Here is a 22,228-nt window from a genome sequence, read left to right as displayed (position 1 = left end):
TTGATTACTGATTGTAATGTTCTAAAACAATTCTATACATAAACCTCGGTGTACTCTGGATAAGAATGGCAGCTGATCTTGATCAGAATAATCCAGCTGTCCCCTTATTTTCTTCAATGGGTAACTGCCTCATCCCAGGTACCACTTCCATATTTACTTGTTAGACATGCATATTCCATTTTGATGAGAAATTGGTCTTGGACTCCAGGAGATGCCAATGAAATTGTTGAATTTCAATGGAACAAGTGTAGAATCCAAATGAATTGGACGTTGGTGGCAAACAAAAAAATAACTGGACCAAAAGGTGAAAATCCATTGTTACGAAGATATAGCTGTGCTGGACGACCTATACCAATCACTGAGAAATCTAGTATGGTGGCATAGTGGTTAGCACTGCTGCCTCACTGCCAGGGATCCAGGTTCAATTCTGGCCTTGGGTGGGTGACTGTGTGGAGTTTGTACTTTCTCCACCTGTCTGCATGGGTTCTGTTCCAGAGTCCCAAGAGTCCAAAGATATGCAGGTTAGGTGGATTGACCATGATCCTCAGTGTCTAGGGATATGCAAGTTGGGTCACAGATTGACCAGGGGAGCAGTCCTAGCTGGGGTGCTGTTTCAGGCTGGTGCAAACTTGGGGCCTGATGGCCTCCTTAAATAATGATCTGTAATTGTGTTGTGCTAGACTGAGATGAAACACTTGCATTAAAAATTCCTCCCCCCAAACACCAGAATATTCCCTGGATTTAAAAAAAGGTTGACTTTTGAATGTAGCAGAAAGACTTGATATTTACTTTACCCTGTAGCAGCTCAAGTGGGCCCAGATGCAAAGAGCACGAGACAAGTTACTCATGTCAAAAGAAATCTTTATTACATACACAACTTAAAACAGACAAGTACAAGGTTGTATAAATTGACCACTTTTTTAAAAAAACAACAAAAACTGCTGAGCTCTCTGGAACTGAGGTTTAGTGAACAAAGTCCTTTCTGGACTGGAATTAATAATTTACTTCAACAGCCAGGCTGCTGAATGAACAAGGAAAAAGTAGAGGCATTTCACACTAGGGGACCTTTGACAGAATAACAAACATTTATGACAAGATTAGGAAACGAGACCGAGATTGGTTTACTGCTGCGAGTTATACCATCCTGAATGTAACCCATCACAGTTCTATGGAAAGAAGGAGAAAAAAGGGTCAATCCAGCTATCGACAGCAGAGCTCCCAATACCTTGGGGGTTAAATTATGATTTGTATTGCCAACTGTCTCTTCCAGAAAATAATCAGTTTCACAACTTTTCCTTTGAATCATCAAACATGTAGATAGTTGCATTAGCTCCTGGGATATGGATACCATTGGAAAGGCCAGCATGTTCTTGCCCAAGCCCAATTGCAGAGCGTCAGCCACATGTGTCTAGAGTCATATGTCAAACCATGACAATGTTCTTCCCCAAATTTGAAGCACAGATTTTGACAATTGGGTGCCAAGATTGTTTCACAGCCAGCTGTGGTGCGGTTTGAACCCAGTACATTAGCTGGGGTGGGATTGGGACTCTGGATTACAGTCAATAATATTGGGAAATCACACCATTCTTCCCATTGGGAAAAGTCTGACAGACAGGATACCAACCATTGAGGAACTAATTGTGCCCAGATTAGCTAAAGCAATGTTGAACACCTTGGACAGTTAATAAGAGACTTATTTTAATAAGAGTTATCAAATGAGCTGAGAATGACAGGAATTAACAGACTGTCAGATAATCTGACGGTTTGCCTAATGGTCAACTTGGCTTTCAATTAAAGTAATGGGAAAAGGAGAGAGACTGGTCACTTGTGTGGCACGTCTGGTAATTGAAGAGGAATGAAAGGATAGAGAATGGTGGGCTGCAGGTGAAGGGGTCAGTCAGGGCAGAGTGTGGTACCTGGAGTCTCCTGGCCCTTGGCAGCTGCTCCACAAGACCGATATTCAAACTTGCTAATAAACTCAGCCATTGAGATATATGGCTTAATATTCATATTCTTTCTTTTCACTTCCAACATGAATGGTTTTGGCACTGTGCATCTTCGGAATACACGTGTCTAGAATGGCAGAATCATGGTGTACAAAATAAATTCCAACTTCATTCTAAATTCACCACAATTTTAGTTCAATCTATACCTCAAACAAGTCCACTGCCATGTTGCTTAGAAGTAAACTGGTTCACCAGATGCAGTGCTCTTCACAAATAAAAGTGCCAGGTTTGTACCCCAGCAATCAAGATGAAATCCAACATTCAGCTGTAGCACCACACTTCCTAGATCTTGTAGTCATCACCTTTATGTCCTGGGCTGCATGGACCTCCACACTACCAGAAAATTCTGGAATTTCATATAGTATTTTATTCTTTCATGAATTGGGCAATTGTTACTCATCGCTTTGTGTCCTGAACAGAGGACAGTTAACCTGAGCTCTGGATCATTGATCCAATACCATCACCAAAGTGTAACTGGCTGCTGTTCTAGCAGTGATGATTCAAACCTGCATCACCCTGCGGGGTTAAAACCCTGCAACCATAAACATTGATACACGAGTCGATCTCTGATCGAATAAAGTCCCTGTATCATTGCAAGTCTCGTCCTTAAAATGCATATGTGGTCTACCACTTAATTTTTTCCAGAGGAAAACCGTATAAAGTGGAAACTTTCCAAATTTACATTTTATGTGAGGCAGTGTCATCAGTGGACTGACCTCTATCTGGGGAATCTGGGTTCAATTCAAGATTTTTAAAAACTCAGGAATTTTAGAAAAGTCTAATGATGGCCATGTCGAATCCTCTTTTAGGAAAGGAAATGTCATCCTGTCTGGATCTACATGCAACTCCAGACCCACAGCAATGTGGTTGACACGGAACACCCCAGAACATAGATGAAAATCATTTACAAGATGTGGGTGTCACTGGCTAGGCCACAATTTGTTTTCAATTGCTCGAAGGTGGCGAGTTGCATATTTTCACAAATGCAGTTATTTTGTGGGGAGAGGAAATCAGTAAAGGTGAGGCAGCTACTGAACTTGGCACGTTATTATGTGTCCACCCAAGAGCTTCCTTGGGGCCTCACTGGCTGGATAGATTTTGGTGCAATATTTCCATGTTTGTCAATGACGCCAAGGAACAACGTGCCCAAGGAGAATACCTTTTTCCATCCAGTTTCCCAGGTTGCTCAGTAAAACAGGCCTATATGGAGTTGAGTTTTATATTCAAGAGGTTTAAGCATTTCCCTAGCGAGTCTACAGTTAGAACGGTTCGGAGTATGGACTATATCCAGTCCAGGAGTGGTGTGTGGATGACTGTTAGAATTAAGTGGAGGGGTAGACGATTATGGTTCTTACTGGCCGAATGCTAGGCCCCTCACATCCAAAAATGCATTTTCCCCATGTCATTGCCCTTATGTCGGGTGTGGAAGTGAAGTTTGTGAGGATTATGTGCCCACTTAAAAAATAAGTTTGTTGCTATTGAAGAAAAGGCACTTTAAAGCATGATGGGATTGCCTGACTATATTTTAAACAGTTTGAATAGAAAAAAATTGTAAACAAAAAATATTCCTTAGAAACAGTTTTAGCAAGGGCATGAAAATACGACCAGTAAGGCACCAAGAACATTCCAAATATTTGTTTGACGTAATCAAGCCAGCCAGTGTTTCAGACTATGAATATAATGGTTTTCAACTGTGTAATTTCAGAGCATTGTGGAATGCCTATTTCAGTCTCTCCATGATTAGTGCCAAATAAAATTCCTGAACCAAAGCCTCTGTCTCTATTGGTTCCGCAACATACCCCTATCACCCAAGAAGAATAGTACCCAAACACAATGATGAACTGTCTCCTAATCATCCTTTTTAAACATCAAGAGTACATGTACAAGTACATGAATGTATGGAGAGAGGAGGAGATGGGCAAGTGGGACAAGGACCCAATTGTAATCTGCCATGAGGGAGATGGAGTAATAAATGGCCACAAGCTTGTCAGAAAGGCTCGGGCAGTCCAAGTGAGTTCAGCTTATGACTGAATCATTCAAGTTAAATCAAACCTTTGTTCACTCACCAAGGGTGTATACTTGCGGAGCTCCTGGATGAAGTTAAACTCTTTATACTCCGTATCAGACTTGGATTCTGTGTGAGCTGTGGCTGATAGGGTGGTGTGGAGTTGCGTGTTGACAGGAAAGGTAAGCGGATTGGAATTCCTCCTCGTGTGCTGACCTGGAGAGAGATCAGAAACTGGGGAAGAGGGTTCCACAAATGAAACTTGCCTAGCACAAAAATGGAAGATAGTAACGGTTCACAAAACGAGCACCAATTTTAAGTTTAAGAAACAGCAAGACATAGTCTTTCTCCCATAACAGAACAAAGTTCATTTTTCTCAGCAAAGATAAATTCTGCCATTGACTGGTGTAAAGCTCACTCCTTCCCATTACTGCGTATTAACTGACTTGGTTCAGATCATATTGGCACAGAGAGCGAACACCTTGCAAGGATTAGAGGACAATGTAACCGATGCATCACGTGATACAATGGCCACTAATATAAGAGCACAAATAGTTATTGGCAAGATCACCAATATGATGTGTAAACAGTTTGATTGGTACAATCATGCCCACTAATTTTCAGTATGGTGCCAGCTACAGCAAACATTGGCATCTAACCCCCCCCCAATCACAAGAAATTTTTTGATTGTACTTAATGTTCTTGCAACTCTATATCGAAACTCTGAATGAGTGCCTTGGATCTAATTGGGATGGATCTTCTCCTGCACCTGGAGTCCGCCTCACCTCCCTCCAGAACACTTGCACAAGGATTTAATACCCGACTCATTTGTAGATTAGTGCAAAACAAACATCTACCCAAATGAATTGTTCCAACCTATACACCCTCAAAAACAAACATAATTCGTCCTCATCACCCCTTAACCCCCTCCCCAAAACCTAGTTCAGACACTGCAGATTGTAGTGTATCTGAAGTAGCCAATCTTGCAGGTCAGCTGGATTGACTATCCAAATGGAAGAGATTGAATACCTGTTCCAGCAATGGCCCTGTGCATGATTTCCTGATTGCGTTTGATGTGCTCTGCTGTCTCCTTCTGCAAGCGGGAGATTGTCTCCATTTCCAATTCCTCAGTGCTCATTGGCCGTTGGGATCTCTGTCGCCGCCTGTGGAAGAGATACAGCAGAGGTGGCAGTAACATCTCATGGACTGGACTAACTCAAACTGGTCCACCAGAACCATAGCACAGGGGGCCATCCAGTTGTGTCAGTGCTTGATGGCCGACGCAGACATGGGCTAAAGGATCTTTTTCCATGCTGTAGGTTCTCAACAAGAGAACCCCGTCCTGCATTGCCTTCTGTACAAAAACACTATCCTGCCTCTTGTTTCTATGCTGCCTTTGGTCTTGATGCAGCACTATGATCCTATGGCACTGTCACTGTATGCAAGCAAGGTTGAAAATTTGCCAGTATATCTCGTCCTGTGCACACTTTTCATAGACTGTTTTTTTTTTGTTTTTTTTTTTAAATGTAGATGTATGGGCCAACATTTATCACCTATTCCTAGTTAGGTATGAACTGCTAGAGTCCAAGGTGTTGGGCCACCCCCGTGCTGTGGGGAAGGAATTCCAGGATTTGGATCAGTGACAGTGATGTCTATGACTGGAGGGGGAACATCCAGATGGTGTTGCCAGGTATCTCCTGATTTTGAACTGGCAGGTTTGAAAGCAGCCTTGGTGAGTTCCTGCAGTGCATCTTCAGATGGTACACTGGTACTACGGTGTATCTGTGGAAGGGGTGGCAATTAAGCAGGACTGCTCGGTCTTCAATAGTGTTGCATTTTGTTGGAGCCACACCCATCCAGACAAGTGCAGAGTATTTTAAAACACACCATGCCTTCAATGTTGGACAGGCTTCGAGGAATCAGGAGGAGTTACTCAGTGCAGGGTTCCTCTCCTCGGACTTGCTTTTTTTGCTAGTACTTTTATATCTAGCGAGTTCATATTTTTTGGCAACCCCAGAATGTTCATACCTCAGCAGGCCCTGGCACAACACAATGTTGTATGGCAATCCTGCGTGCAACACCCTCCACCCCAGGTCCAGAAAAGTGTGTGCGTACGTGGAGGAGGTGGAAAAGAACTCCTCCATAGAGGGACATCAGCTAGAGTAACATCAGCAGTTGGAAGACTTGTATTCATCTCAATCCGTGGAGATTTGAGTGAAATGGAGGGACAAGCTGTAACCCATTTAGTAAAGGCAGTCACTATGTTTATTACGTCTAATGGGGTGGCATGATGGTGCAGTGGTTAGCACTGCTGCATCAGGGTGCCAAGTTTGATCCTAGATTATGGACAATCTGTGTTGCATGGGTCTTGCAACCCAAAGCTGTGCAGGGTAGGTGAATTGGCCATGCTAAATTCCCCCTTATTTGGAAAACAAATTGGGTACTGGAAATTTTTAAAAAGTCAACAAGGGCCTGAAAATTCTGACTCATTACTTCATATCCATTAATCCTTGTTTTCTTGGGAAGTGTTCTCCTAAATGATTTGGGAAGTCATTAATTCAAGGAAGCATCAAATTTTCTGACAAGCCATGCAGTTAAAATACAGCCCTTGATTGCCAGAATATGCATGCTCGAGGTCAAATTGGATCGGACACTAAAGAGGCTGGGTTCTGACAAGACCTTACCTGAGCACCATGGGGGTTCTTGGTACAGTCGGACTGGCTCTCCATAGGTCCTGGGGCACCGTGTTCAAATATTCAGCCCTTAGAATGTGTTCTGAGTTTACTCTACTGGAATATGAAAATGTCAGAGATGAGATAATCTGCCTGGAAAGCATAAAAAGCAAGTTACTGCAGCTGCTGAATATGAAACCAAAATGGCAAACTCAGGTCTGACAGCATCTGTGGACACAAGGAAACAGTGAACCTGGAGCCCAGATGCAACAAAAAAAAAAAAAACACTTCCTCAAACAATCTGTTCAGTGTAGTATCCTTATACACATTGTCATCAATTACAGGAACCGCACCCTTCGGAGACTACATTTTCTAGTAACTGGCCAGTAAGAGTCAATTATAATTCCTGGAAATCATCAAGACAAAATCAGTATATTTTACTACTGTACTAGGAGAGAACCACCAGCACAAGATTTTAATGTTGAGATAATTATTGCACTGCTGCTTTCTGGAGAAGTGCATTCAACAGTCACCTTTAACCTATCTGAACCCAATGTCATCAGCAACAAATCGAAAATGAATATTCAACTACCAGATGAAGGTCATTTAATTCTGAGTCAATTGGCTTTACTGGCTGATGCATCCTTTTTCATATCTGTGCATCCTTTGCAAGTGTTACAAATGCTTATTTGGAATTAGCAAAGACAACGAACAAAAAACATTACAGCATAGGAACAGGCCCTTCAGCCCTCCCAGCCTGCACCGATCCAGATCCTTTATCTAAACCCGTTGCCTATTTACCAAGGTCTACTTCTCTCTGTTCCCCACTCGTTCATATATCTGTCCAGATGCATCTTAAATGCTGCTGCTATCGTACCCACCTCTACCACCTCCGCTGGCAAAGCATTCCAGGCACCCACCACCCTCTGCATAAAAAACTTTCCACGCACATCTCTCTTAAACTTTCCCCCTCTCACCTGGAAATAGTGACCCCTTGTAATTGACACCCCCACTCTTGGAAAAGCTTATTGCTATCCACCCTGTCCATATTGTAGACCTCAATCAGGTCTCTCCTCAACTTCAGTCTTTCCAACAAAAACAATCCTAATCTACTCAACCTTTCTTCATAGCTAGCACCCTCCATACCGGGTAACATTCTGGTGAACCTCCTCGGCACCCTCTCTAAAGCATCCACGTCCTTCTGGTAATGTGGTGACCAGAACTGCACGCAGTATTCCAAATGTGGCCTAACCAAAGTCCGATACAACTGTAACATGACCTGCTGACTTGTACTCAATACCCCGTCCAATGAAGGCAAGCATGCTGTATGCCTTCTTGACCACTATCAACCTGTGTTGCCACCTTCAGGGTACAGATGGACCCGAACTCCCAGATCTCTGGACATCAATTTTCCCCAGGACTCTTCCATTGACCATATAGTCTGCTCCACAAAAAGGTCCACAGTGGCTTCAAGTTCTTCCTATTGATCCTCTTATTGTTAGCATTCTCTGCTTGAATCAGAGCCCCTTCCTCATCGCCACAAGCATTCACTTCTGAAGCATTGCCAGCCCCTTCACCCTTCCAGAAAATGTCCATAAGTAAAGAGTGACTGGCATTAATTACACTGAAACTTTCTGGATGGAGCAATTTGAATGGGTGGAGTAGTTAACAGTGAACCACATTCCTGTGGGTCTGGAGTTACATGTAGGCCAGACCACACAAGGACAGATTTCCTTTGCTGAAGACTGTTAGTGAACCAGATGGGTTTTCATTACAGCATTCCACGAGTATTAGATATCCAACCCAATGCCCACCATGACTACCACATATCTATAGCTGATCTTTTTCCAGCCCTCTGGGCAAACAGGGCAGCAAGCATCCACCAAACCACATCAAATCCAGTTAGTTTAAACCTTGGTCAACCTTGGTCCCAGTTCTATTCTTTTCAAGTGCAATTCACCCGAAACAGTATCGCTGGGACGGTGCCAAAGCTTTTGAAAACTGATTCCAGTCCAGTGGGGGCCATTCCCAGCCTTCCATGACGCCACTTGAGACTATTGGAAATATTCTTGAAGTCATTCACTCCTCAAAAACCCCAACAACAACTCAAAGCATTCCAAAAGACAGCACCATGATGGAGAGCCAGATATCATACTCCATCTGAAAAAAGCAGGGGCAAAAGTTTGAATGGCTGACAAATAGAAAGGAGCTATCCCTGAACATTACTTACAATGGGGGCTGCTGGGCAGGACTGTGCTGGGCAGGACTGTCAGTATTGTCTGTCCAAGCCACTTGAATTGTGGGCCTGTCCAGGCCAGTTGATGAAGAATTGTGGGTTTCAGCACTCGTGTGTCCACTCTCTGCAGGGACAAAAGGACAGATTGGGCTGAAACCGTTAACAATCACTGATGGAAACCATGGTTGTGTGACTGCATCAAGGTGCTGAAGGGAGGAGGAACCCAAATAAAGGAAAAGCAGAAACAAGTTTCATCCAGAGTCAGTGCAGGATTTAGCTGGAATTTCCTTCCATGAAGGAATGGGGTGAATTATCAGGAAAAACTATTTATTTAATCTGTGTTGTCAGATTTTATGAAAACAATTTTATTTGCTTCACAAAGTGTGAAGCATGTAGGCATTTCAGACATATTACTTTTGGTGCAGTACAAGTTAAACAAACGAATTATTGGTTGCATTTGGTCTCAACAGTAGTTAATAAGGATGCCTGTAGTCAGCTGGCATCTCTGAATGGTCTGATCAAATGAAACGGAAGCAGAAACATTACAGCCAGAGTGTCTGCATGGTCCTGACAGGAGTCAGATCTTTTCTTGAAAGTCTGACAATATCTCTGCAGCAGATATCCCTGGGTGCTAACTTGTTTTAAACAGTGGATTGAAAGCAGAATTTATTTCTTCAAGTGGGAATAAAGGGATCAGTTAAGGATTACAGAATTCACTATTGATTAGCACAAGTTTGTTTTAATGTGTCATATCTGTACTTTTACATGAAGTCACTCCTGGAACAAGGTATGCTGTCCAGATTCTCTTGAGATTCTCTCATGCTACAGAGTTATTACAAGACCACTGTTGTGGTCTTGTAATAACTCTGTAGCATGAGAGAATCTCAAGTTCGGGATAATCTCAAGTTTGGGATTGCTTGGGAGGAAGATTCATTTGCAGCCACTAGCTCCCAATTCAGAAACACAAAGGCACTTAAAAAAATGTGACATTTCCACTTCTTGTGAACCAATGACTGGCAACATCAGCCAATTAGTATAGATGGCAACTGGGCAAGTTGAAAGCAGTAAGACTCAATCACAAAGCCAACATGTTTATTTCAATTACAAGTTTTGACAAATCAATAATGAAATGTGCATGAGTAGAAGAATCATGGATAAGCATTGTACCATGATTTACTGACTAAAGACTCACAGGTCGTGAATCATGAACTATGGGGTGAAGATTGTTTACAGCACAAGAGGCAGTTTGGGCCATCATATGCCAATTTAGGTATGTTAAAAAGCTTCCAGAGACACCCATTACTCAACCCTTGAGGTTTGGCTCAAAGGTCAACAAATAAACAGGAATCTAGAGCTGAAGATTAGCCTCAATTCATTCCCAAGCAGCCACTGAATCTGCAAGAGCAACTGTCCATCACCCAACAGGCAAGATATTAATTCACTTTCCATACAGTGGTCACCATACTCATGTTACAGACTCTCCATCACTAGAAAGGAGAGAACATTTTAACACAAGGGCACCAAAACGACCATTCGCACTCCAATACCGAGCTCCCAGTGGCAGAGTAGAAACAGTCCATACCAGATATATTGATTGCTTCAAAGTGAGTCATTGGGAAGACCACAGCCTTTGGCACTCCTTGTTTCCCAGGGAAAGATGGTAAAGTCACTCTGATGGTTCCCATTGAATCTGTATTAAAACCAAAATCCAGAGTTAAAATATTCTCACCTATTGTGTAGAGGGAGCACAAGAGGGAGTGTAAAAATTAAACCAAGAGTGAATTCCCATCTGAAAGTTACTCAAAACTAAGGAATAACATCGATATCACAAGTCATGTGAACATCAGTCATGCAAAAGGGAATTAAACCACTTGAATACAGCCTATAAATACAAGATTTGTTTTAAAAAACAAACATTTTTGAAGTATTTCTTTCACAATTTAACAGCAGCAAAAACCCAACAATATACACAAGAATATATACGTAACGCAAATTCCACCACCCTCTCCCACAGGTCTTGCCATTACTTACCCCACTAAGCTAACCCCCCTCTCTGCTGATGATGATACAAATCGTTGCCACCTCTGGGCAAACCCCAGCAGAGACCCTCATGGCAAACTTACTTTCTCCAGGCAGAGGAAGCCTGCCATATCTGAAAGCCAGGTCTTTGGTTTCAGGGGCTTTTGAGTCCCTCCACGCCAGCAATATACACCTCCAGGCTACCAAGGAAGCCAAGGCCAGACCATCCACCCCCCCCCCCCTCTCTCGGATTCCCAGATCCTGCAATGCCACAAAAATCACCTCCAGACTATTGCCATCCTCATATTTAATACCATGGACATGGTATCAGCAAACCCCTGCCAGTTTTGGACATGCCCAGAACATATGGACATGGTTACATGCCCCCCCCCCCCCAACACACAGCTATCCTCCACCCCAAAGAACCAGCTCATCTTCCAAGATCAAATCCCCCAGCCTCAACCTCCACTCTCCCACCAAATTCCCAACCACCACCCTCCAAAATCAATCGCCCAGGGCAAACCAATGCTTTTCACAGGTTGGGGACCACACTAACATCCCTTTGCTCCCACATATCTCCTCCACTGCCCCCAAACACCACCTCCATGCACACACACCAGCACAACCCCCACCAGACACCTAGCCATGCCTGTTAGCCACCCAGTAGTAATTTTTGAAATTCAGCAGTACCAGCCCACCATCTCCTCAATTCCACTCGAGCATTGCCTGCCCCCCACAAAGCCCACAATAATCTCATTGAACCACCCACGACCACAGAAAGATGGGGAGGCACTGGAAAAAAAAGGAACCTCAGGAGGGCCATAATTTTTATCGACTGCACCCTATCCACCAAAGACAACAGGAGCACATCCCATCTCCAGAAATCCTCCATCTGATCCACATTCAACTTATGTAGTCTGCCCCAGTCCCTTACCACTGGAATACCCAAGTACCTAAATCTGTCCCTTACCACTCAAACACTAGTTCCCCCAGACACCTCTCACCTGAACCACAAACAACTCACTTCCCCATATTAAGCTTGTACCCCAAAAACCAGCCAAATTCCCCCACGATTCCAATAATTTCCCCCATCAGGTCTGAGACATACTAACAGTAAGTCATCCACATACAGCAAGACTGTGCTCCACCCCCAACCAACCCTTTGAGGCTCTGAGCAAGACTGTGTTCCATCACCACCCCCAACCAACCCCTTGAGGCTCTGAGCAATTGCCAGCAACTCAATCACCAGCACAAACAGCAGTGGGGAAGAGGGGACATCCCCGTCTCTTCCCTCAGCATAGTCACCAAAGTCATCCTATTTGTCCATACACTAGCTACCAGAACCCGGTACAGCAACCTAACCCAGTCAACAAAGCCCCTTACAAATCCAAACCACTCCAGCACCTCACATTACAAATCCAAACCACTCCAGCACCTCACATTACAAATCCAAACCACTCCAGCACCTCACATAAGTAATCCCACTCAACCCGGTCATACAAGATCTAAACAGCAGCGTCAATACACCAAGAGAACCTGCTCAGTTTCAAAACAAAAAGAAATCCAAAACAAAAACAGATACAAATAAATAAATAATCTCCTACTCACTGAAATTGCTGTATGCCTCCTTTAACAGCGCTCCAAACACTACCAGCACAAGTCACAGCCACACTGCACAACCCTAACTAAGAAACTGAGCACCTTTTCACTGCACACACAGCTCTAATTCAAACTGAGGTATCAATGGTCCATTGACCAATCAAATCCCAACTTCAATCAGATTCACATTGGCCTGCCACGGTCAGTGACGTCACTGCTTTTCCCGCCAATTGGCTGTAGACTCTGGTTGAGTGATTGAGAACAAGGAGCGCGCTGCTGATTGAAACTTTCTGGGCACCACCAATAGAAGATGATCCAATGAAATCGAGAGAACAGGCCAGAATGAGCAGGGGGACGATCAGAAACATGGTGTTGTGCTTTGACAAGGAGTCATCCAGACTCGAAAGACGTTCGCTCCTTTTTCTCTCCGCAGATGCTGTCTCAGCTACTGAGATTGTCCAGTATTTTCTGGGGGGTTTTTTCAGATTCCAGCATCCATAGTAATTTGCTTTTATATTTATATTGTGCATCTGTCACTGGGAGGGAACAGGAATCGCTTAGTTTCGGTATCTCTGACATCAATAACACGGATATCGGCAGTTTTCATTGTAGCACTGTTCTGCCCCATATTATCTTCCCCATGAAGTATCCAATCTCCCAGGATTTCATCCAGGGTGAATAGATAGTATTAGCGGTGCTGCGGAATGGTGCATTTCAGGGGAGGGGCTGGGGCGGTGGGTGCATTTGGTTCATTGGCAAGCAATTGTTTTGATAGTGGGACAATGAGGGCTGGCTACGGAGAACGCTTATCCAGAGATCAGAGGCTGAATGCCCTTGACTGCTGAAGTGTTCCGTGATTGGAAGGGAACATTCCGACGTTATACACCAGATACATCGATGACATATTTTTCCTTTGGACCCATGGCGAAGAATCACTGAAACGACTACACGATGACATCAATAAGTTCCATCCCACCATCAGACTCACCATGGACTACTCTCCAAAATCAGTTGCATTCTTGGACACACTCATCTCCATCAAGGACGGTCACCTCAGCACTTCACTTTACCGCAAGCCCACAGATAACCTCACGATGCTCCACTTCTCCAGCTTTCACCCTAAACACATTAAAGAAGCCATCCCCTATGGACAAGCCCTCCGTATACATAGAATCTGCTCAGCCGAGGAGGAGCATAACAGACATCTACAGACGCTGAAAGATGCCTTCATACAAATGGGATATGGCGCTCGACTCATCGAGCGACAGTTCCAACGCGCCACAGCAAAAAACCACACCGCGCTCCTCGGAAGACAAACATGGGACACAATCGACAGAGTACCCTTCGTCGTCCAGTACTTTCCTGGAGCGGAGAAACTACGACATCTTCTTTGCAGCCTTCAACACATCATTGATGAAGATGTTTGATGAAGGCAGGAATGTTCCCTTCCAGTCGGGGAACAATTCAGCAGTCAAGGGCATTCAGCCTCTGATCTCCGGGTAAGCGTTCTCCAAGGTGGCCTTCAGGATACGCGACAACGCAGAATTACCGAGCAGAAACTTATAGCCAAGTTCCACGCGCATGAGTGCGGCCTCAACCAGGATCTTGGATTCAAGTTGCATTACATTCACCCCCCCACCATCTGGCCTGGACTTGCAAAGTCCTACCAATTGTCCTGGCTTGAGACAATTCACACCTCTTTAACCTGGGATTACCCCTATCTCTGGATCTGTAGAGATTTGATTACCCGCAAATGCTTGCATTCCAAGCATTGTCTGGCATCTTTGACTTTGTCTATATATATGTTTCTGGAACATATCTCTTCATTCACCTGAGGAAGGAGCAGTGCTCCGAAAGCTAGTGTTTGAAACAAACATGTTGGACTTTAACCTGGTGTTGTAAGACTTCTTACTGTGCTCACCCCAGTCCAACGCCGGCCTTTCCACATCATGATTTTAGACGAATAACATCAATGCCGTTATGATCACTGTAGCCATAGCCAAGTCGGTAAGATGATCGACTTGAAACTCTACTGACTCCGCTGCTCAGAATTCCTTCCTCTAGAAGTCTCTGGAATTAATTATTGGTGAAGTGAAATGTGAACATTGCAAACAGTCCTGAGTGATTTTCCTGCTTCACGTCCGTGTTCTTTCGTCACCGTTCATCAGCATAAACTCATCAAATATCCAGTCAGAAATGGCACAAAACTGAGCCCAATTGGTGACCTCCTTACTTTCAGTGTTTTTGTCTCTCCTCAGGCCTCTCTACACTGGGCATAGATGTCTCTTTGTGTCAAGTTCAGTTGTGTTCAGTTCCCCGATTTTTACAACAGGAATTTTTAGGAATTAGGATCAGAGGTAAGCAATTCAGCCCTTCAAGCCTCCTTCACCATTCAATCAGATCGTGGCTGATCTCTTCCTGGTCTCAAGTCCACCTCCCTACCTGTTCCCCATATCCCTTTGACCTGTTTTTAAATTCGGAAATATATCTATCTCTTGAAACCCATTTAATGATTCAGCCTCCACCACACTATGGGACAGCGAGTTCCACAAATTCACCACCCTCTGCGAGTAGTAGTGCCTTGTCATCTCAGTTTTAAATTTACTGCCTCTCCCTGGTAATTATAGGCCAGTTAGTCTTACTTCGGTGGCATAACTATAAGATTCAGGGTGGGAGATATAGGAGGGATATCCGTGGTAGGTATTTTACTCAGAGAGTGGTTAGGGTGTGGAATTGACTGCCTGCTGTGATATTGGAGTCGGACACTGTAGGAACTTTCAAGCGGTTATTAGATAGGCACATGGAGCACACCAGAATGACAGGGAGTGGGATAGTTTGATCTTGGTTTTGAACAATGCTCGGCACAACATCGAGGGCCAAAGGGCCTGTTCTGTGCTGTACTGTTCTATGGTCTATGTTCTATTTGTGACCTCTCGTTCTAGATTGCCCCACAATCATTTAATCTACCTTTAGTTTATCAATCCCTTTTAGTACTTTTTATCTCTCAATCAGATGGCCTCATTCTTCTGAAATTCAGTGAGTATAAACCCAAACTGTTTAATGTCTCCTCATAAATCAACCTCTTCTTCCCTGAATCAATCTGGTGAACCTCCTCTGAACTGCTTCCAATACCACCACATCCTTCCTCAAATAAGGGGACCAAAACTGGACACAGTACGCCAGATGTGGTCTCACCAACACCCTATACAATTGCAACACTTCTCTACTTTTATACTCCAGTGTTTTTGCAATGAACAGTGAACATTCCATTTGCTGTTCTTATTACATTCTGTACCTGCATACCGACTTTCTGCGATTCATGAACAAAGGCACCCAAATACCTCTGCTCAGATGCATTTTGAATATGTTTTCCATTTAAATAACAATTTACCTGACTATTTTTTCAGCCAAAACGGATAACCTCAAAATATCTGTATTAAATTCCATCTGCCAAATTTTGGCCCAATCTCCTAGCCTATTTATATCTGTCTGTAAAATCTATATCTCCTCTTCTAACAATAATAATCTTTATTATTGTTAGGCTTACAATAACACCGCAATGAAGTTACTGTGCAAATCCCCGAGTTGCCACACTCTGGCGCCTGTTCAGTTACACTGAGGGAGAATTCAGAATTTCTAATTCACCTAACAAGCACATCTTCTGGGACAAAACCAGAGCACCCGGAGGAAACCATGCAGACACAGGGAGAATGTGCAGACTCTGTACAGACAGTGACCCAAGCGGGAATTGAACCTGGAACCTTGGTGCTGTGAAGCGACAGTGCTAACCACTGTGCTACTGTGTCACCGTTCGCTGCCTGCTTCCCACCTATTTTAGTGTCATCCACAAATTTTGCTATGTTTCACTCTGTCCCTGCTTGCAGTTCATTTATATAGATTGTAAACCAGGTTAAAGTCCAACATGTTTGTTACAAACACTAGCTTTCGGAGCACTGCTCCTTCCTCAGGTGAAGGAACAGTGCTCCAACAGCTAGTGTTTGAAACAAACTTGTTGGACTTTAACCTGGTGTTGTAAGACTTTTTACTGTGCTCACCCCAGTCCAATGCCGGCATCTCCACATCATAGATTGTAAACAGTTGAGGTCGGAGGACTGAACCCCATGGCACCCCACTCGTTACAGTTTGCCAGCCAGAGAAGGACCTATGTAACCCGACACTTTGTTTTCCGTCAGGCAGCCAATCATCCACCCAATCTAGTATTCCACCTCCACCCCCTGCAATCTAACCAACTGGATCAATCTTTGCCAAATGCCTTCTGGAAGTCTAGATATACCACATCCACGGGTTCTCCATTATTCACCTTGCTGGTTACGTCCTCAAAGAACTCAAACAAGTTTGACAAGCATGACTTACCCCTCACAAAACCATGCTAACAATGATGATAGAGGTTTGTCTTTCACAGGTCGGAGCAACATCGAGGGCCGAAGGGCCTGTACTGCGCTGTAATGTTCTATGTTCTAAATATTCAGTCATCTTCTCAATGATTGATTCAAGCACGGTGGGGCAGCATGGTAGCATGGTGGTTAGCATAAATGCTTCACAGCTCCAGGGTCCCAGGTTCGATTACCGGCTTGGTCACTGTCTGTGTGGAGTCTGCACGTCCTCCCCGTGTGTGCGTGGGCTTCCTCCGGGTGCTCCGGTTTCCTCCCACAGTCCAAAGATGTGCGGGTTAGGTGGATTGGCCATGCTAAATTGCCCGTAGTGTCCTAAAAAGTAAGGTTAAGGGGGGGGGGGGGTTGTTGGGTTACGGGTATAGGGTGGATATGTGGGTTTGAGTAGGGTGATCATTGCTCGGCACAACATCGAGGACCGAAGGGCCTGTTCTGTGCTGTACTGTTCTATGTTCTAAGCAACTTTCCCATCACAGAGGTCAAGCTAACTGGCCTATAGTTTCCCACGTGTTGCCTATCTCCCTATTTGAATAAGGGAGTTACATTAGCATGCTTCCAATCCTTTGGGAACTTTCCAGAATCCAGGGAACCCTTACAGGTTTAAAACTTGCAAGAGGCGATATCACCTTTTTGAGCGGAGACTGCTGATTGACGCAATGACCATAGGCGTCATGGTAGCACACTGGGACCTGGCTTCGATTCCTGGTTTGAGTCACTTATCTTGTGCGGAGTCTGCAACTTCTCCCCATGTCTGCATGAGTTTCCTCTAGGTGGCTCACAGAAACTTGACCATAATCAGTGGAGCGAAGTACAGGCTAAATTTTCAGGTGGATGATATTTGATGGATGTTGAAATGTCCGAGATGGGGAGCTAAAAGATGCGACGTAAAAGTGGCAGAATGTGACACGCGTCTTTCGTGATGAATGCCTGCCATTTTCTTTCCTAATTGTTTGCTGCACCTATATGTTAACTTTCTGTATACCTTGTGCAAACACACCCAAGACTCAATGTGCACCAAAACAGAGTTTTCCACCTGTTAAAAATGTTCGGCTGTTTCTATTTTTCGGAGCAGCGTAATACATTCTCCCACTTCCCTGCATGATATCCCCTCTGTCATGTGGCCACCGATTCACGTTACTGACCAACCTGTTTGCATCTCTTCGCGTCCTTGCGTCATAATTTACTCCTATCAACTAAATTTCAATCATAGGCTCCAGCGAGAGCTGAAATCGCGACCTTTGGTTTACGAGACCAGTGCTCTAACCACTGAGCTATGGAGCCAGCTGCAGTTTGTGGGGCATAGTCGTTCTAACAGGGTAGCGAGGAACAGGCAGAATTTTTAGGTGGGTGATAATTGATGGATGTGGAAATGCTTGAGATGGAGAGCCGGGATTTAAAAGATGCGACTCGAAAGCAGCAGAATTTGACACGTATCAGTTACTTACAGGGATGAACGACTCTGCTGTGTGTTTCCTTGTAAGTTTCACACGAGCCGCACTGATCGGGTTGGTGGGTTTTGAAAATTGAAAGTTACACTTTAGCACATGAGGTGGGACTATTTCAACTCACTTTCGATTTCATGCTAAATTGCTCTTAGTGTTGGGTAGGGTTACTGGGTTATGGGGATAGGGTGGAGGAGTGTCTGATCAAATTGTTCTTTTATTCAAATTCCTTTGAATTCTCGTTTTATAAGAATCTTCCAAGTATAGCAATTAGAAATCATGTGATATCTTTCAAATTATGTCATGCATCTGTCCTACCTTGTGTGGCCTTATTATGTATTTTCTTTTATTTTATTTTCATGTACTTAATGATCTGCTTGCAGAAAAATACTTTTCACCGTACCTCGTTACACATGACAATAAACAAATCAAATCCAAATCCAATCCAATCCTTTGACTATTTTCCCCCTCCTGCCCACACCTCAAGAATCAGCATCTTGCTCTCATTTCTCTGTATGCCAGAAATTTGATTCCTCCATGTCCCAGTTTGTTGAAAATTAAAGGTGATTGAAATTAATTTTACCCTAAAGGATAACATCTCCAAAATGACTGTCTTGCATTTTCAGCATAGTCCAATTAGCTGTGATCTATCTAAAGCAGTGAAGCATCTCTCTTCAGCTTTGTATGCTCAAGTTTTTTTTCCAGTCACCATCAGCTAGAAATATCCTGATATAAATTGGACAATGCTGGGTGGTGAAGCTGGAAGAAGGTATTGATTAACCAGTACTGCAGCAAAAGGATTTTCCAGTTGCTTTCATTTTAGCCACCTTTTTACAGTAACTTAAATAAAGACATTTCTTTCTGCACGACACTTCCAAAGTGTTAAGAGGCAAGGATAACAATTCTTAGCCTTTCAAATAAAAAAGGTGCAAATAAAAATTGTATTTAATTGGTTTCAAAGTAGTCAATGAAAGGAGATATCAGCAAAATTATATTTACAGGCATTGGCAGATCATTTTTAAATTAATAAATTATGTAATTAATTATGCATTTGTGATCCTCATTATCTAGAAAGTTGAAAAGCACAATGTTCAGAGCATTTATGGTTTAATGAATAGTATATTTGTCATTTTAGTGAGTGGTTTTGAATGGCAGGTTAATATTGTCAAAAAGAGTGCCAACTTTGCCAGAAATTGGAATATTATTTCAAGGAAAACTTGAAAGCTGTAACTCTTCCAACCTCAAAAAACGTCCCCCAAGGAACAGGTCTTTTAATACCCAGATCCCCTTCTCCACCCATCTCCGAAACCTCCCATCCAACCTCCCCGGCTTGAACATGTGATTCCCCCCCCCCCCCCCCCCGATTTGCATCTCCCCTGACCCAGCCCCCAACTTGGGCTGGTTTAGCACAGGGCTAAATCACTGGCTTTGAAAGCAGACCAAGGCAGGCCAGCAGCACGGTTCAATTCCTGTACCAGTCTCCCCGAACAGGTGCCGGAATGTGGCGACTAGGGGCTTTTCACAGTAACTTCATTTGAAGCCTACTTGTGACAATAAGCGACTTTCATTTCATTTCAACTTAAAGTACTGTCTCCAAATCTTCCCAGAGTACTTGCCTGGTGCCATTGGAAGTGACACCATTACCAGCGCCCTCAACCCTGATCCCCTACACCAGGGGTGGGCAAACTACGGCCCGCCAAAGGTCTTTATGCGGCCCACAAAGTCATTAAAAAAAAAATGTTTTTTTTTAAGGTTAATGGGGGGGGGGGGGGGGGGTGTGGGTTACTTACTGGTATAGGGTGGATACGTTGACTTGAGTAGGGTGATCATTGCTCGGCACAACATCGAGGGCCGAAGGGCCTGTTCTGTGCTGTACTGTTCTATGTTCTATGTTCTATGTTCTATGTTCCAGCTATCAACAATATCTGCTGTCAATTGGCGTCAAAGATGAAGAAATTCCGTAGCTCTGCGGTTCACAGGAACACTGGTCCCAGCACAGTTCAGGGATAGACCGTCCCAATGGTGCAGGCCCCACATTCCCCAGTACTGGTGCCAGTGTCCCACAGACAGGAACCCACTATCATCACAGCAGTCTTTGATTCACGTATTCATCCCTCTACCAAAAACAGAAAATACTGGACAATCCCAGCAGGTCTGACAGCATCTGTGGAGAAGGCAGCTAACGAATCGAATCTGGATGACTCTTTGTCAAAGGCGGAGAGAACTGGAAATAGGGTCAGATTTATACTGTTGTGGGGGGAGGGGGAGTGAAGCAGTGGGAGTGTATACCCAGTCCCACTGCTCCACCCCCCCCCCCCCCCAGTATAAATCTGACCCTATTTCTGGTGATGGTGCCGTTATCCACATTTCTCTTGTAGTTGCCGCACATCAGTTGTGCCCTGGGATTCTGGATTTGTCAGTTTGTCACCAAAACGAACAAATTTGTCGCAACTATTCTGTGAAAATGTAATTAAATGAAACTACTTTGTTATTACGTGTTCCCGTGGCGCAATCGGTTAGCGCGCGGTACTTATAGAGCAATGCCATTAGTAAACTGTGCCGAGGTTGTGCATTCGAGCCTCGCCTAGAACAGACATCTTGCTGCCATGGGCCATGTTGGGCCATGGACTCTGGTAATCAGTGTACCGTTTCTAGCAGATAACATTGCATAACAGACAACACCCCCCCCCCCCCCCCCCCCCCCGGTTTATTAAACCCACCTATCCACGGATGTACAGGGAATTCTGCAAAACCAACGATGACTCGGTGAATGCCCTCCCATTGGCTGTAACTTATTCTCGCTGACTGTAAACGTCAAGAAAATCTCGGTGATGGGACAAGGAGTTGCATTTCTAATTCGCATTACATTCTCAAATTCTGCCGCCCAGTTTCCAGGTTACAGAGAGTCGGTTCCATAATGCAGAATTGAGAAAACCATGGGGAAAGAAGTTACCAGTTGACTCATAAAACACACATGAAATAAACATCAAGCTGACCCCGAGGGCAAACCTGATTGTTTACAGGCTCTGTGTTCTCCGCACCTTGCTGTGAAACATGGACCATTTACAGCTCTCAGAGAATCAGCTCAATCATTTCCAGCTTGGATGTGTGTGCGGTGCATTGTGAGTATTCACTGACAGGACAAATTCAGGAATGAGGCAATCCACTCCAGCTTTGTCAAGCTTTGAGCTTTGACAAAGGTTCATCTGAATTCGAAACGTTGGCTCTTTTCTCTCCCGACAGATGCTGCCAGACCTGCTGTGATTTTCCAGCATTTTCCCTTTGGTTTCAGGAATGAAGCAATCCTTTCAAAGGCACAGCTTCCAAGTCTGTTAAACTCATCAACCAGAGGCAGCTTCCTCCGATCCGTCCATGGGATCCAAACACTTACCCAAAGCTCCGCTTCAATTATGTTTGGCGAGTGACCTGAAGACCCTAAGTATCGATTTTTACATTTGAATGTTACTTACTACACCCAGGGGAAAACTGCGGCATTTCCGGGGGGTGGGGGGTGTATTGTGTGTCCATCCCCACGATGACTCGATGGTTACAGTGTTTTCACAATAGACACAAATAAGGAAACATCAACCCAAAACCACACCAGGTAGTTTCATTCTGGCTCTGACCTTGCGGGACAATCGGCCTCTCAGGACTGGCCAAAGCTGCGGCATATGGAGACACCCCATTGGATATGGAGCCATTTGTCGCAAATCCCTCATCTCGTAAATAGAAAGAAGTCGTTCGTCTTTATGAAATTAGTTCGCAAACAGTCTGATGTGTTTCACATACACACGGGCGCGCGCACAGTCTGCCACATGCACTCTCCCTCTCAAACTC

General features: G+C 44.1%; 1 protein-coding gene and 1 non-coding gene across 2 annotated transcripts; both read right to left on the bottom strand.

The window, feature by feature from the left end:
• Window positions 1–844: 844 nt before the first annotated feature.
• Window positions 845–21,130, bottom strand: LOC119951999 (targeting protein for Xklp2-like). Its single transcript, XM_038775454.1, has 8 exons — window positions 21,112–21,130; window positions 10,502–10,609; window positions 8,914–9,043; window positions 6,696–6,800; window positions 5,041–5,174; window positions 4,073–4,245; window positions 1,917–2,073; window positions 845–1,166 (listed from the first exon to the last, which is right to left on the bottom strand). The coding sequence occupies exons 2-8, from the start codon at window positions 10,602–10,604 to the stop codon at window positions 1,159–1,161; spliced, it is 810 nt and encodes a 269-aa protein (XP_038631382.1). The 5' UTR covers window positions 10,605–10,609; window positions 21,112–21,130; the 3' UTR covers window positions 845–1,158.
• On the bottom strand, window positions 18,158–18,230 carry trnat-cgu. The gene has a single exon. It is a non-coding gene; the product is annotated as a tRNA-Thr (tRNA).
• Window positions 21,131–22,228: the final 1,098 nt, after the last annotated feature.

The sequence above is a fragment of the Scyliorhinus canicula genome, chromosome 17, assembly GCF_902713615.1.
Source record: "Scyliorhinus canicula chromosome 17, sScyCan1.1, whole genome shotgun sequence".
NCBI lineage: Eukaryota > Metazoa > Chordata > Chondrichthyes > Carcharhiniformes > Scyliorhinidae > Scyliorhinus > Scyliorhinus canicula.
This window is presented reverse-complemented; position numbering and strand designations above follow the sequence as displayed.

Excerpts from the sequence above, each read along its gene's own strand:
- LOC119951999 (XM_038775454.1), bottom strand. The coding sequence starts at position 10,604 with ATGGGAACCATCAGAGTGACTTTACCATCTTTCCCTGGGAAACAAGGA. Across the intron at positions 9,044-10,501 it reads TGAAGCAATCAATATATCTG|AGAGTGGACACACGAGTGCT; the intron begins GTATGGACTGTT and ends TTGTCCCTGCAG. Across the intron at positions 4,246-5,040 it reads CAGGGCCATTGCTGGAACAG|TTTCTGATCTCTCTCCAGGT; the intron begins GTATTCAATCTC and ends CCTCTTCCCCAG.